This window comes from Podospora anserina, chromosome 5, assembly GCF_000226545.1.
Source record: "Podospora anserina S mat+ genomic DNA chromosome 5, supercontig 1".
Lineage (NCBI taxonomy): Eukaryota > Fungi > Ascomycota > Sordariomycetes > Sordariales > Podosporaceae > Podospora > Podospora anserina.
In genome coordinates, this window is record NW_001914837.1 from 207501 (window position 1) to 222421 (window position 14921).

The 14921-nt window shown below is 55.1% G+C and overlaps 5 protein-coding genes across 5 annotated transcripts; 2 read left to right on the forward strand and 3 right to left on the reverse strand.

The window, feature by feature from the left end:
* Positions 1 to 1151: 1151 nt before the first annotated feature.
* Positions 1152 to 3142, forward strand: PODANS_5_2480 (uncharacterized protein; the record flags this gene model as incomplete). Its single annotated transcript, XM_001904038.1, has 3 exons — positions 1152 to 1429; positions 1500 to 2874; positions 2960 to 3142. The coding sequence occupies 3 exons, from the start codon at positions 1152 to 1154 to the stop codon at positions 3140 to 3142; spliced, it is 1836 nt and encodes a 611-aa protein (XP_001904073.1).
* Positions 3143 to 3648: 506 nt separating this feature from the next.
* On the reverse strand, positions 3649 to 6298 carry PODANS_5_2470 (uncharacterized protein; the record flags this gene model as incomplete). The annotated part of the gene is made up of 2 exons (XM_001904039.1): positions 3649 to 5514; positions 5654 to 6298. 2 exons carry the CDS (start codon positions 6296 to 6298, stop codon positions 3649 to 3651), a joined length of 2511 nt encoding a protein of 836 aa, XP_001904074.1.
* Positions 6299 to 6853: 555 nt separating this feature from the next.
* On the forward strand, positions 6854 to 9610 carry PODANS_5_2460 (uncharacterized protein; the record flags this gene model as incomplete). Its single annotated transcript, XM_001904040.1, has 1 exon — positions 6854 to 9610. The coding sequence occupies one exon, from the start codon at positions 6854 to 6856 to the stop codon at positions 9608 to 9610; it is 2757 nt and encodes a 918-aa protein (XP_001904075.1).
* Positions 9611 to 9942: 332 nt separating this feature from the next.
* Positions 9943 to 12516, reverse strand: PODANS_5_2450 (uncharacterized protein; the record flags this gene model as incomplete). Its single annotated transcript, XM_001904041.1, has 1 exon — positions 9943 to 12516. The coding sequence occupies one exon, from the start codon at positions 12514 to 12516 to the stop codon at positions 9943 to 9945; it is 2574 nt and encodes an 857-aa protein (XP_001904076.1).
* Positions 12517 to 12836: 320 nt separating this feature from the next.
* PODANS_5_2440 (uncharacterized protein) lies at positions 12837 to 14468 on the reverse strand (the record flags this gene model as incomplete). Its single annotated transcript, XM_001904042.1, has 2 exons — positions 12837 to 12954; positions 13027 to 14468. The coding sequence occupies 2 exons, from the start codon at positions 14466 to 14468 to the stop codon at positions 12837 to 12839; spliced, it is 1560 nt and encodes a 519-aa protein (XP_001904077.1).
* Between the last annotated feature and the right edge of the window lie 453 nt (positions 14469 to 14921).

The following is a 14921-nucleotide window of genomic DNA, read 5'->3' on the forward strand; positions in this document are numbered from 1 at the left end:
CTCCGGTGGCATCGCGGTGGCCACTTTTCGAGATGGATTTTTGATAAGATACACCGATGACGCGCCCGATTGAGAAGGTGGCATTCGACGTCAAGGTGCAGTCGGGCTCCTGCGTGTGTTTCTTGGCTTCAGTTTTGGTCGACCGATCAGCGAACTTGCGACGGCATCTCAACGGCGACTGGCCAGCAGCCGGTGGCTTTCTCGTCGACCTTGCCCCTCGCCCGTGCCGTTCTCATCCATCCGTGCTGCTCATTGGCCAATTCACTGTATGTGGGATAGGGATTCCCGATTCCCAACAAGCACTCTCATCCATATGTGCCTACCTCCCTTGTAGGGAAAACTCGACCGACACTTGTCCCGGCACCAGTGCCTTAATCGTCGGCCCTAGTCACTTGGCCACCTTCACCTTTCCCGCTGGTGGTTGAAGGTCGAGATCCGCCACGGCCCTTCCATGTTTCCATCGCCGCGGTTCCTCCATCCTGGGCGCACAGCGTCTGGCCCGCCGGAAGTAACACCGAAAAGACTCTCACTACTCTATCTCTACCTACCACCCTACCTACCTACATACACCACACAACACATACACACAGGCCGCATGCCACATGCTACATGCAACATGCTACATGCCACCTCTCGCCTGTGCCTGCTTGTGGTTCGTCGGTTCCCTGCGTTGCCTCTTCTTGTTCGCTCCGGCTTCTCCACCGACTGCTCTTCCTGGTAATCCTTTTGTCCCTTAAACCTGGTTCCCATGGAGAGACGAGGTCACCGGGATGTCTCGTCAGGTCTCCTCACTGTGCAATTCGCTGATTTCAGTCCCCTCCTACCTGGTATCTCCCGCCTTATCGCCTTATCTAGGGTTACGCTTTTCACAAGCACCACAGGCTCACGAGCCAGCCCGGCCATTTAAAGTTCTACCGTCGCCCCTCGGCGCCTGCACCTCTGGACTTGATTGACCAGGCCAGTGTCTGATTTGGTTCCTCGCTCGCTCGCCGGCCGCTGTCCTTTTCGCGTTCAGTTTACCGTTCCACGAACCACCTTGTTGGTAGCGGACGTCGAGACAGAGCTTGAGCTCTCATATCAGATCCAGTCCTCCAGGCCTCCATCCCTTCCCCGCCGTCCCCACCCTGTCCCTCAGATTCTTCTCTCTTGCCATGGCGACCAACGACAACATCGAGCCCAGTGCTACTCCCTACTCGGCCCAGCCCACTGCCCTTCAGCAGCAGTCTAGCTCCAGCACCGACATTGGATACCCAGACGAAAAGAACGCCTCGGCCTCCGTTCAGTATGCTGTCGACCCCGAGAAGCAGAGCACCCAGGCTGGCTCCCTTCGCGGCGACGGGAGAAGTTCGCTACCTACCGTCATCTTGCGGCTTGTGGAGAGGTTTTTCTGGAAGGTCGTCCAGGTAGCTCTGTTTATCGTCTTCAGCGTGTTAGTAACCAGAGCACACAAGAGCCCTCTCCGAAGTCGAGTGCACCGAACTGATATGTGATACCCGCAGATGGTGGATTTATGGCCTCGTCAAGTACCGACACACCGACGGCAAGGGATGGTTGATTCCCTCCTTGATCTACATCGCCATCTGTCTTCGCATCTTCTTCAACTTTGTTCCATCGTCTCTGGTCATGCGCCCTGTGCGCACCGTCTGGAAGCACACGGCTGTCCGGGTGTACGATCGAGTGCCAACTCACCTCCACCACATTCTTGCCGCCCTGATCGCCGTCGCCGTCTTCTTGATCGGCACCTTTGTGCCTGAAGAGACCGGTGACAACACCCGCGCCAACCGGGCCATCTCCGTCTTCGGTCTCATGGTTATGCTTGGTCTCCTGACGCTTACGTCGCGAAACTGGAAGCTCATCCCCTGGCGTACCGTCATTGGTGGCATGCTGTCCCAGTACATCATTGCCATCTTCGTCCTTCGCACAAAGGCGGGCTACGACATCTTCAAGTTCATCTCGGACATGGCTCGTGCCCTGCTCGGCTTCGCCAAGGACGGTTTGATCTTCTTGACGGATGAGGATCTGGCCAACAGCAACTGGTTCTTGACCGGTGTCATTCCCGCCATCATCTTCTTCATCGCCCTCGTCCAGATGTTGTACCACGTCGGCTTCCTCGCCTGGTTCATCCAGAAGTTTGCCGTCTTCTTCTTCTGGAGTTTGAGAGTGTCTGGCGCCGAAGCCATCGTCGCGTCCGCCACCCCCTTTATTGGCCAGGGTGAATCGGCCGTCTTGATTCGTCCCTTCATGGACCATCTCACCAAGGCCGAAATCCACCAGATCATGACTTGCGGTTTTGCGACCATTGCTGGTTCCGTCTTGGTGGCCTACATTGGCATGGGTCTCAACCCCCAGGCTCTCGTGTCATCTTGCATCATGTCCATTCCTGCCACCCTCGCCGTGTCCAAGATGCGCTGGCCCGAGACGGAGGAGCCCATCACCATGGGCAAGGTCGAGGTGCCCAAGAACGAGGAAGATGAAGAGACTGTCAACGCTCTTCACGCCTTCACCAACGGCTCGTGGCTCGGTCTCAAGATTGGTGCCACCATTGTGGCCTGCCTCTTGACCACGATTGCCTTCGTTGCCTTGATCAATGGTCTCCTCAAGTGGTGGGGCAGCTACTGGGGCATGGTGACTGACCCTCTTCTCGTCGACGAGAACAACAAGATCCTGTCCATCCAGCTCATTCTCTCCTACTGCCTTTATCCCGTTGCTTGGTTGCTGGGTGTGCCCAAGCAGGATCTTCTTTCGGTGGCTGAGCTCATTGGCACCAAGGTGGTCATCAACGAGTTCAAGGCTTTTGCCGATCTCGTCGACCCCAAGCAGAAGTTCGTCGATATGCTTCCCCGTTCCAAGCTTATCGCTACCTATGCCTGCTGCGTAAGTTTTTTTGTTTTGTTGTTTTTTTTATTCGTCTCAGATCTTGGAGCATGCGTTGGGACTTGACACTGACATGTTGAAACAGGGTTTCGGAAACATTGGTTCCCTCGGCATTCAGATTGGTGTTCTTTCCACCATTTCCCCCAAGCGGTCCGGTGATGTCGTCAAGGTGTCCATCTCGGCCTTCCTCTGCGGTGTTCTGTGCACCTTGACATCGGCCAGCATTGCCGGCATGCTCTACAACGATGGCATGATTGATATGTCGTAAGCAAAAGAAAAGAAAGAAAAATGAAGAAAATGGTGTGAACGTCGCTCCGAACCGTGCAAGGAGACAAGACGCACATGTAATTTATCAATCGTTCAAGATACCCCGGATCGGTTGGATGCAAAGTATTATCAAATTTAATAATGAACACGAGCAATACAAGCTTCCGCGGGAAACGCGAGTAGCTCTGGGGTTGCTTTTAATCAACTCAAAACCCGAGGGGTTGGGACCGGCGAATGACTCATACCGGCATAAACGGATCATTTTCTCCTCCACAAGTTGCCGAAGAGTGAGCAGATACCGGATGAGGCGGCAAGCACATACGAAGCTTCGCGACGCGAGGATCCTCTGGGTAGAGGAGCAAGTCAGAGGAACAAGAACAGGCAACAAAGCTGGCCTTCAGAAACTTTATCTTCTTTGGGCTGAACACTGCATTGGACGGAGTGGAACCCCTCAAGTAAACAAACCCCTGAATCAGTTGATATGGGGACCGGCCGCCGGCCGCTTTGCTACACAAGAACAACATGATCCCGACCGTCATTACCAAACACAGAACCCACGGGAAGCCTGCCGTCTTCACCTGTCAGAGTGTGGACAAACACAGCCCCGACGACCCTGAACCGATTGTCCCCTCGAGTGCCAGACAAGTAGGCCTCAGACGAGGGCACCATCCGCAGAGCCATGGGCGTGGGGATGCCTCCGCTGAGAAATATGCTGTCACCCTCTGCCAGGCTCAGGGGACCACTGCCGATGAGCTTGTCGCTGTAGGCGTTTATGCTCATGATGAATAGATTCCTCTGGTCGAGGGCGAGCTGGTTGCAGGTTTTGAAAAAGTATCTCCAGGCTTTTCTGTTCCGTCGGAGGATGGAGATGGCCCTGGCCATTTTCGAGAGGACCGAGTCCCATATCGCTTCGGTGGTGGCTTCGGGGAGGAGGGGGGAAGAGGACGATGGGCCATTGTCATCGTCGTCAAGGGCAAGACTGTCGTGGAGAGATTGATAGTCGTTCAGGTCGGACGGACGCGAGAGGTTGTCGAGTATCTCCAGGAGCTGTGAGAAGCCCTGAAAGTCGTCTCTGCGGTCGGGGAAGTCTTCCGGTATGTGCCAGTATTCCGGCCGGCTGTTGTTTGGCGACCGGACCAAGCCTTCCAGGACGGCGAACTGGCGAGTCTTCCAGGTTTCTTTTGTGTCGGAGCGTCTGGCCCGGAAGAGGTTTTTGAAGATGGTCAGGTGCCAGAAGTGCAATGTGTAAAGGTTTGCAGCAAGGGCCAAGCGCAACTCGGCCCCTTTTAGATGATGCGTGGGTGCAAACGGCTGCGAAACCCACATCACCGTGCCGCTGAAGGTCCCGGCTAGCAGAACAGCTGATGGATCTAGCAGTTGGTAATCGTACCCAGGTGTAATGTCGTAAGTGTTGTTGAGGCGGTACCTTGAGGTCAGCCACGCACTGGGTCGAGGGGTGCTCCAGTCTGGCACCCACGATATGGTCTCAGTAGCACTGGGATCACGTATGCAGGCTGTACTGATACCGGCATCCATCAGCATGATGAGTGCTTCTGGTCTCCATGCAAGAAGATCTTTCACCAGGGTGAGGTAGGTTTCCGTTGTTGCAAGAGAGTAGTCGGGTGGCGAGGGGCTGGCACCGCAGGTCTGTAAGATGCCGGAGATGGAGAAGGCCTTGTCTTGGGGCTGTGTGCTGATCCGCTCCCGCAGAGCCGCCCGGATGCCATCAAGTGCTTCAGCAGCCTGAAGTGTCTCGGTTGCTGTAGCCGAGTCACGAAGCCATGACTGTCCTTGCCCAAAGCCGATCCCGTACCAAACGAGATACAGTCTTCTGGTTTGGATGCCTGCCAATACTGTCATCACAAACCAGACAAGCACGACAGGGGCTCCAGCCCGAAAGCTAGTCAAGACTTGTATCTGCGCGAACACCCTCGTCAGATAGGCCCATGCGCCTATCGCGGAGATTAGCCCAATTGCGGCGACGGTCCAGTGAAACAGTCGAAAGAGTAAAGGTGAGTCCCCAAACCTGTCCCAATAAGCAATAATGTCATCTCTCAAAGACGACTTCCTGTTACCCGAAACGTGGATTCGTGAAGATTCAAACCCATTGGAAGGCCGCGGCAGTCCAAGCCAGAGATCAATCATGGACTGCCAGTGGGCTAGGACCGAGGGGCTGACGGGGTATGACGCCGCCGTCTCCTCAAGCTCAGCCATCGTCTTGAAGCTGCCCATGCTATTCTGTGCCATGAGACTGATTGCACTGATGAGCTCTTCCCAAGAGATCTCCTTGGTGCCGCACAGGACGACTAAATGGCGAGCCAGAATCAATTCTTGAAATGTCCATGACCGGTGTATCCATTCGCGATCAAGCACCTGGTCGAGATCAACACTGCGGGTTACCGGCTCACGATGCTTTAACCTGACTACGCATTCATTTTGTTAGCATCGAAGAAGATTCAAAAGACAGGACGCCCCAAGAATGAAGGAGCTCACATCTCATCGCTTCCCACACGGCCTCCCTATACCTCGCAGACTCAGCCCTCGCGGTTGCTGCATCAGGAGCAGTACAGATACGCAGCGGTAGCTGCCTGCCGAATCTTGCTAATTGCGATAGATACTCCATAGCTAGATCACTCCGGTCATTGCCATGTCCCAGCCAAACATAGGTCGACTGTGCTAGGGAGAAGATGTGCTGCATCAAGGGAATTTGGTCAAGTTTTTCCTGTTCATTCTCTTGATTGATGCATATTGAATCGACCCAGAGTGTTGCAGGTGTGGTGTACCCATGACGCCGTCGTATCTGACAGAGGGCCGCATAGCAATTCTCAGTGATGTCGACATGGACGCCATGACATACAATGGTTCGCGTGGTTGGGGATGGCCGCTTCCCGCCCCAGACATAGGAAAGAGCAATGAAAGACGGCCGGCTGTCTTCAAAACTGACTACCCGAAGGTCGCCATGGAGCTGAGGTGGGAAGCTTGACTCGTGGCTGGGAGGTGGCGCCTCGAGCTCCAACAAACGAATGGAACGTGTGTCTGGCGTGAGAGGAAACCGGGAGTACAGTGCATCAAGTGATTCTTTCATGCTGGTGTTGTCTGACGATCTTTGCTGCTGTTCCATTGAGTCAAGTTGAGGTCTTGAAGCAGCCCCATGCATATTGGCATCTCAGGTGATGGGTGAAGGCGTACTCGTAAGGCTGTGCCGCTGCGGGGGAGGTTGACGCCAAGCACGGCGCAGACAAGCCACATTCCTTCCAGTTTCTCAGCCCATCACCTCCCAATGCTTATCAGCCTCCTCCACCGCTTCTTGACGGTCTCTGGCGGTCTAGATTGTTGACCTTGGCGTGACCCCCAGTTCCGCCCCTTGTCTTGTCGACATTGGACAAGGCGAACGGTCCGCCACGAAGCTTTCTCAGTGTATGATTGCGACTAAACGAGCTGTCTGACCACCTCTCAACTGGGATCTGTCACGAACCCTGAGTGTGAGCCCTGCGCCCACCTGTCCCGCAAAGCATGGGTCTCTTTGTCTCGAGTACTTGAAGCTCCCCGTTTCTCTCTTTTAGGTCCTGAATTGGAACTGACCCATTGTTCTTTTCCTTCCTCGGCTCCTGGCCTCTGAGGAGGTCATTATATTACCACCAAATCCAGTCGCCGTTGTGTTCTCTCGTGCTCACCGAACAAGGGCCTATCAGGCTCATCTGGCTCGCCCACCATGGCGACAACAACAACAACAGCAACAGCGGCAACGGCCACTCCAACCGTGGTTCGAGCTCCCGCCCAAGCGGGCGTGTTCGAAGGCCTCAACCCCTCCATCTACAATCCCGCCGACCCCCTCGTCCTTTTCATCATCCAGGCCACCATTGTCATTGCCCTCACCCGTGCTCTCTACTGGCCGCTGTCCAAGATCCGAGAGCCGAGAGTGATTGCAGAGGTCATCGCAGGCATTCTGCTCGGACCCTCCGTTATGGGCCGTATCCCCGGTTTCACTGATGCCATCTTTCCGCCTGCCAGCATGGCACCCTTCCGACTTGTGGCCAACATTGGCCTTGTGCTGTTCCTCTTTTTAGTTGGACTGGAAATCAACCTGTCATATTTGCTGAGCAACTGGCGAATCGCCTTTAGCGTCGCAGCTCTGGACATGACGATTCCCTTTGGACTCGGTGTGGCGGTGGCATACGGGCTGTACCACGAGTTTGCGGGTGAGCCAGGAACGGCCCCCATCTCATTTGGCATCTTTGCTCTCTTCATCGGTGTGGCGATGGCGATCACGGCGTTTCCAGTCCTATGTCGAATCTTGACGAGCTTGAAGCTGTTGAACACCACCGTCGGAGTGATTGTCCTGACAAGCGGCATCGCCAATGATGTGGTGGGCTGGGTTCTTCTTGCGTTGTGTGTCACGCTTGTGAATGCTGGAGCCGGAATAACGGCGCTGTATGTGTTTCTGGTTTCGGTTGGATACAGCTTGTTCCTGGCATATGCCGTCCGTCCGGCATTCATCTGGGTGTTGCGCAGGACGAGGAGCCTGGAGAACGGGCCGACCGAAGGTGTGGTTGCGCTGACGCTATTCATGGTGTTGGCGTCCTCCTTCTTTACGAGCATCATTGGCGTTCACTCTATCTTTGGGGCTTTCATGGTCGGGCTGATGTGCCCTCATGAGGGCGGGTTTGCAATCAAACTGACCGAGAAGATCGAGGATCTTACTTCTACGCTGTTTGTGCCGCTGTTCTTTGCGCTTTCGGGAATCAATACGAACATCGGCCTACTTAACACCGGGACCGTCTGGGGCTATGTGATTGCCATCATTTTCGTGGCCTTCTTCAGCAAGTTGGCTGGTGGAACTCTGGGCGCGAGGTTGAACGGGCTGGTCTGGAGAGAGTCTTTCACCATCGGCACGCTCATGTCATGCAAGGGGTTGGTCGAGCTCATTGTTTTGAACATTGGCCTGCAAGCCAAGATTTTGAGCACAAAGACCTTCACCATGTTTGTCATTATGGCTCTCGTCACCACCTTTTCCACGGCCCCGTTGGTCAGCTGGCTCTATCCACCCTGGTATCAGCAGAAGCTCGACCTGTGGAAGAAGGGCAAGATAGACTGGGATGGCAATCCGATCATACCAGCGGATGGTAAAGACTCGGAGGAAAAATACCGCAAGGGGGATGTGGCCACCCGTCTGCTGGTCTATCTTCGAACAGATGGCCTGTCCTCTATTCTGGGGCTCATCTCGTTGTTTACTTCCTCCTCTGCCCCAACACCAGCGGCCAGTGCCTCGTCAGACAACGAAAAGGCAGCCGACCCCTCCGCCGCTCACACAGATGAGCAGAGGCCACTTCGCATTCAGGGGTATCGTCTGGTGGAGCTGACAGACCGCAATTCTTCCGTCATGAAAGTATCCGACATTGAAGACTACGCCTCCCACGACCCTATCGTCAAGGCCTTCGGCACCTCCACCGCCAACAACACTTCCCGCGACGTCATCGTCTCTGGACAAATCGCTGTCGTCCCCGAAGAGGGATTCGCCGACACCCTCGCCACCCAAGCCTCCAAAACCAACAGCGACCTGGTCCTCGTCCCCTGGAGCGAGACAGGCACCATTTCCGAAATCCAAAGCTTCTACTACGGCGGCAACTCCAGCATCAAGGACAACATGCTCGCGAACAAGGATTTCGCCGGCCTCGTGACAGACGTCTACGAAAAGCACAGGCACCTCGCCGCCGTGGGAGTTTATGTCGACAGCTCCCTCCTCGGCACCAGCCACCCCCGGTCAAGGATAGGCGACGACTCGCAAGCAACAAAGACGGGAATCACCCGACAACTCACCCGAGACGCGACAGGTGTCAGCCTAGCCGAGGCCCAAGACATCGGAGCAGCCAAGTTTCACTCCGCCGAAAGCAAAGGCCCAAAGGTTGTCCGTGTGCTCTACAGAGGAGGTGAGGACGACCTCTTTGCGGTGAGGCTAGGGTATCAACTCGCCCAGACCGACAAGGTCGTCTTGGAGGTGGTTGTCGAAGCAGCGGCCAACCGCGCCGACAGTGAGATGGCCGCGCTCAAGTCGGTTCTTTCCGAAAGTCTGGGCGACAGGGTTGTCTACCTTGATGCTCAGGACACAGCCGAAGCCATTCAGAGCTTGCTGTCGCCATGCAGGCAGGTGCGCAGCTCGCGGTCGGTTCTGGTGGTGGTGGGGAGGTCTGTTTCGTCTTGGTTGGCATCTTCTGTTGAGGCGGGCCCGTCTTCTTCCGCGGCGGCTGAGCTGGCTGCCGTTCGCAAGGTTCTTGGGCTGAAGGCGGCACGTCTCGCTGCGGAGGTGAGGAAGGGAGCAGGGGACAAGGCCAATGTTAGTCTGCTTGTTGTCCAGGCCAAGACTGCCCCAGCGACGACGACGACGATGACGACTGCGGGCGAGGGAGGAGTACCTGCCTTGAAGCGGAAACCGAGTACATATTCGCAGGAGAGTGGTCATGTAGGAGCGTAATTTGGCGAGATAACATCCAGATGACGGGAAATAATGATTGATTTGCTCACTCAAAACAGAGGACCATGTCGAGTTGTTTGCAGTTTGAATGTTTGAAAAGGCTACCTGCAGATAAAAGAATCTATCAGCCGAAACACAAAAGAATATCTGCAGGCAAACAGTGTTTATGCCCTAGCTGAGCTATATCTATACAGCACCTTCTCATCTCTGGCTTTGTAGGATCAAAGCTAAACTTGTAACTAGAGACGATATAAGCTACAACCACCAATGCTAATAAAGCCCAACATATAAGGTATGCAGCAATTCTAGAAGGGCAAGAAAAGAAGTGGAATCTAGTAATCTTCCTCGTCCTCGTCATAATCATCCCCCCCAAATATCTCCTCCTTATCCTCCCCATCCCGGTTCACCTCCTCCATATCCTCATCGTCATCCTCAAAGACCTCGTAATTGCCAACGTCGTAATCATCCCCTCTCTTGCGCTCAATGTCGTCGTCGTCATCCTCATCATCCTCAGAATCAGAAGGTGGCATGGGAATTCGACCCCTCCCGCCGGTTAACCCCAGCTTCTGTGCAAGAGCTGACGTTGCCTTTCTGGAGCGGCTGAATTGCTCATTCTCTTCGTCTTCTGACTCAGACTCGTCGGTCTCTTCGGAGGATTGACTATCGGATTCTTGTTCTTCCCCTTCCTCTTCCTTGCTGCTGTTGTGGTGGGCATCGTCATCATCCTCACTGTCGTCCGAGATAACAGCTCGGAGCCGTTTGTTGGCCCTCATTTTCCGCACTTCCTGATCCGTGTCATCGTCGGGGCGAACAAGCAAAGCGGTGCTATCGCGGCGGGCTCGTTTGATAAGCTGAGGCATCTCATCGTCCTCGTCTTTTTCGGCACTGCCGTCCTCTTCCTCAGAATCAGAGTCCACCACCCGGCGGGCTCGCTTGGTTGGCCGAGGTACCACCTCTTCTTCCTCTGAGGTCCCGTTCTCGTCGTCAGAGTCAGAGTCCACTACACGGCGGGGTCGTTTGGCCGGCCGAGGGACGTCATCCTCGTGTTCGTCTGAGTCATTTTCCACATCTGAAGATTCCATGATTCTGTTTCGTCTGCGCTTGAGCCTTGCTCTAGCTGCTTGTTGATCAGATTCAGCGTCAAACACTTCCTCCACGCTGGAGGATGCGCGAAGTGTAACTGATTCCGGTTCGGGGCTGGAAAATCCAGTGAAAACCTCGTCGTCGTGTTCGTTGCCATCTTCTCCAGCCAGATCAATCAGCGGGCGGTCCCCATCGACCCCCTCATCTTCCGAGTCTACCACGCTGCCACCCCCTTCCCCGTCATCTTCAGAATCCCCCTCATTGCTGCCGTCGCTGCCGTCGCTATTGTCAACGTCCACAATATTCAGATCATCTGAATCCTCATCGCTATCCCCCGATTCAATCTCTGAATCATCAATCCCCGAACTTTCGTACTCGTCCGGTATCTCCTCCCCCTCGTCGGAGTAGTCCTCGTCGTCGAACGCCACGTCCGTCGCCCCGTCTTCATTCCACTGCAGCAGCTTTTGAAAAGCGCGCTCGCCTCTCTTGTCAAAAAACTCAATCACTGGCCAAACCTTGAAGCCCAAACTCCACGCTCGCTGCACATAGGTGCCCGGCTCCTCCGCTTCGTCCGAGTCCGAGTCAGAATCAGAGTCGTCCAAACCGCGCATATCGTCCGCCGCATAACAAGCGATTTCCTCGGGTGTGATGGTGAGAAACTCCTCCTCGACTACGCCCGGGCTTCTGGTGTTGCTGGTCCCGTTGACCTCGTCGGCGGAAGTGGGCCTGGCGTCGGCGACCGATGCTCTCCTGGCTTCGGCAGCGCGCTTCTCGACATTGGGCCAAACCCAGCGGTACTCGACAAAGTTCTTGGTTTCATGTCCCCTTCTTCCGTGCTGTATCTCTGCTTCCTCTTCGCTGGTCAAGGTGTAGTGGTTCGCACTCGGGTCAGCGCACCAGAGCAGATTCCTTGCCTCGCAGTGGTTGTACTTTGCCAGAAAGAAAGCATGCTGTAGATTTGGAAAGGCACAAGTAAAGCTCTGAAGCATCGGATCCCCCGTCAAGAAAAACAAACCCTTTTCAAAGGCAATGTTGCGGATCCTGTCTGTAACTCCTGGAATGACGGGCATGGGCCATGGTGGGAAGTGACGGGACATGGCGCTGGCGACACGGTCGATAAAGACCACGTCACGCTGGCTGTGAAAGCGGACTGAGCCGCAGCCTCCCCGGAGAGCCAGCTCATCGGGGAGGTAGCGAAGGGCGAACTTGCGGCTCTGGTGGTGTATGGCAAGCACGGTCCGGGCCGCCTTGGTCTGCTGTTCGAGTTGGACGGTTTCCCAAATCTCGGGAGGGATACCGTTCTGGGGCACCAAATGGCCGACAATCTGGAATTCATAGAAGCGCGCCTTCTCGGACAAGTCTGGACAAAACTGCTTCCAGATGAGCTGCTGGAGCTCGAGCGGGAGCAGGCTGAATTGAGGGATGAACTGAGAGCGTTTTCTGCTGCGTCGTTTGTCTTGAAATAGAATCCGGCGGGTGCCGTTATTATCATCATCAGAGTCGGATGAGTCTTCCGAGTCGTCCTCACCACCATCGTCCTCTTCCGACTCCTCTTCGGAAGAATCAGCGGCCATGTCGTCAATGAGGTCGAAGCGGCCGTCATGCTCGGAGTACTCTTCTTCTTCGTCGCCGTCAGAATGGTCCTCTCTGTCGCTGCCCTCCTCGTGTGAGCCAGATTCGTCGTCGTCGTCGTCGTCGTCGACATCAGAATGTGAAATGTGGGTAGCAAACGGATTGCCCTCCTCCAGACTGTCCTCGGCTAGCTCCGACACATACAAGCCTGTGCCTCCATCTTCGTCGTCGTCCTCGTCTCTGCGGGGCATCTTTTATTGGTTTAATCCGGCAAAGGTGAGCGAGTGGTGCTCAAGGGATGGACGACGCGATGAGTTGAAGTGTCGAGTCGCGTCTGGGGTCTTTGGTCTTGGGGTTCATTGAAGGTTGTGACGATGCCAAGCCGGCAGGCAGATTTTTAGCGTGTGCCGCTGAAAGCACAGACCATATCTGCCGCTCCCCTACATGGTTGATGCTGACTCTCATCATTACTACTGATTTCATCATCTCATCCCATTTCACTAATAGTAGTTAGTTATCTTCCGCATAAAATATGTACATGAAATCGGCCTGCTACTCCATAGGTAATCTATCACAGTTCCGGACCCTCCCAATTCTCCCTCCTCAACCTTCCAAACCAAGCCTGCTTGTGTGGAAAGGCAATCGATTTCTCCTTGCTGAACCCTGCATATTGTAAATGTTGAATAAACCTGCAAAAGAAAGCCAGCCAGTTAGTTAGCCATTTAGGCAATCCTGCCATCAAGACAAGCATGTCATCATACCTCTCATTGTCCACCCTTGGCTCTAGGCACACGCTCTGGGTCCGATAATCAGCACAAAAGGCCCAGTGCACCAAGCTCGTCAGCCAGCTCTGCACTCTCCCCCGTGCCCACTCTTCTCCAATCAAGACATGGCAACCGCGATCATAGTCGTCAATAGAACCTCCGGCATATCTCCCCAGAATGTCTTCCTTGACCCAATAAAGCTCAAAATAGCCAAAGGGCACACCGTCCCACAGGCCAATAGCTGGGAAGCTATGCCTTGACTGCAATGCATTAGACAAAAACTTTGGCGAATACTCGCCCCAAAAGGCCGAAACACGAGGACTAGAGTGCCATTGTTGAACCAAGGCTGTATCGCTGAGTTGCCAAAGGTGTGTATGTGTTGCAGACTTGGGACCTGTGGGTCCGAGGTACGGGACCGGATGAGGTGAGATGGAGGCGACCCTAAAGGACAGGTACTGGTTCACCGAGGGTATGAATCGGGTATAAAAGACTTCCCCCATGCGAGGAGGTTTCGGGCGGAGGGGATGCCGGGTGTGATTGGTTATGGTGTAAGGCAGTGATGCGGGAGGGTAGTATGTCGGTAGGTGGGATGCCGAGAAAAAGGGGCCGATCGGAAAAGAGGGTACACTGGCAAGGGTGGTAGGTGGTGGCGCACCGGGGAGATCCGAAATGTCGGCAATTTGTGAGATGGTACGCTCGCCCTGGGCTGGCGATCCAGGCCGGCTGGGAGTCGGCGACGCAGTACCGGATCGGGTGAACTTGGTGGTGGGCTGGAGCGTGAAGAGGAACAACCGGCCGGGGGTCTGCCAAAACAACCTGCGCGAAACAAACATGTTGGCCCATTGGTCGTCTGTGTCGTCCAGCGCGGTTCCCACGGCAGAATTGAAGCTTGCAATCAAGCCCATGCGCTCCAGTTTTGGTATCAGGTTTCTCCCCTTCAGCAGGCCGTCTCTCTTGATGCGCACTCGCCATTCGCCACGCGGCCTGCCAGCTGCAGGCGTCAACCGGGAGGCATCCGTCGTCAGGGCAGACGGGGGAGCCTTTTGGTGGAAGTACCAGCATAGCGTGACCCATAGCATCATGGCTACCTGCCGAGTAGGGCTCGCTGCTGGCTTGAAGTCATGGCTCGAGGGGCTCGATATGGACGAGATGAAGAGGCTGTCGTTTTGGAGGGTGGGGCTTGTAAAAGCGTGGATGTGAGACATCTTTGGGGGCGCGGGGCTGCCATCGACATCGGCTCGTATCGAGTCGTTATCGGGAATGCTTCTGCTGCCAGAGCTGCCATCGTCCGGGTCAACAGTGTGGATGACGATGGTCCAGCCGGCTGGAAAGGCGTTGTGGTGTACAGAGAGGTCATTGGACTTGAAGAAGAGGCCGGCGAACACAGGTGTAACGGTATAGCTCTGCCCGTCGGGCAGGTAGATGACCTGTGACCCCATGGAGGGTTGTAGCACGGGTGCTGCTGTGAAGGTGGAAGCGTAGGTAGGGATGGAGGCGGGGCGTTTAGTGCACTGCGGGGTACCTATGGTGTCTGTTAGGCAGCTTGATAGGTCGCGGGTTAATAAGGACGAGAATAAGACGGCGGCGGGCCTTCTTCTCTAGAAGATTTCCATGGCGATATCAGAGTGGCGCTGGCGGCAGCAGGCATGAGATGTATGGGGTGATGTCTGCTTGCAGCTTTATGTGAGCTTCTGACAGCTGCGTGCCTCCAGCGGGCGCAACGAGGGGCAGGGAGGGGTTGCAGGGATCAGCTTGCGCATCTTCCGTCATCCAGGAACATCGGGAAAGCCAGTCCCTGCTTCTTTGGTAATCACCCCACTGTTATTGGAGGACATCGGACAGGGATCAGAATTTACACCAGACCCTTCTCTGCCTCTTTCTAGTGGGGCTTC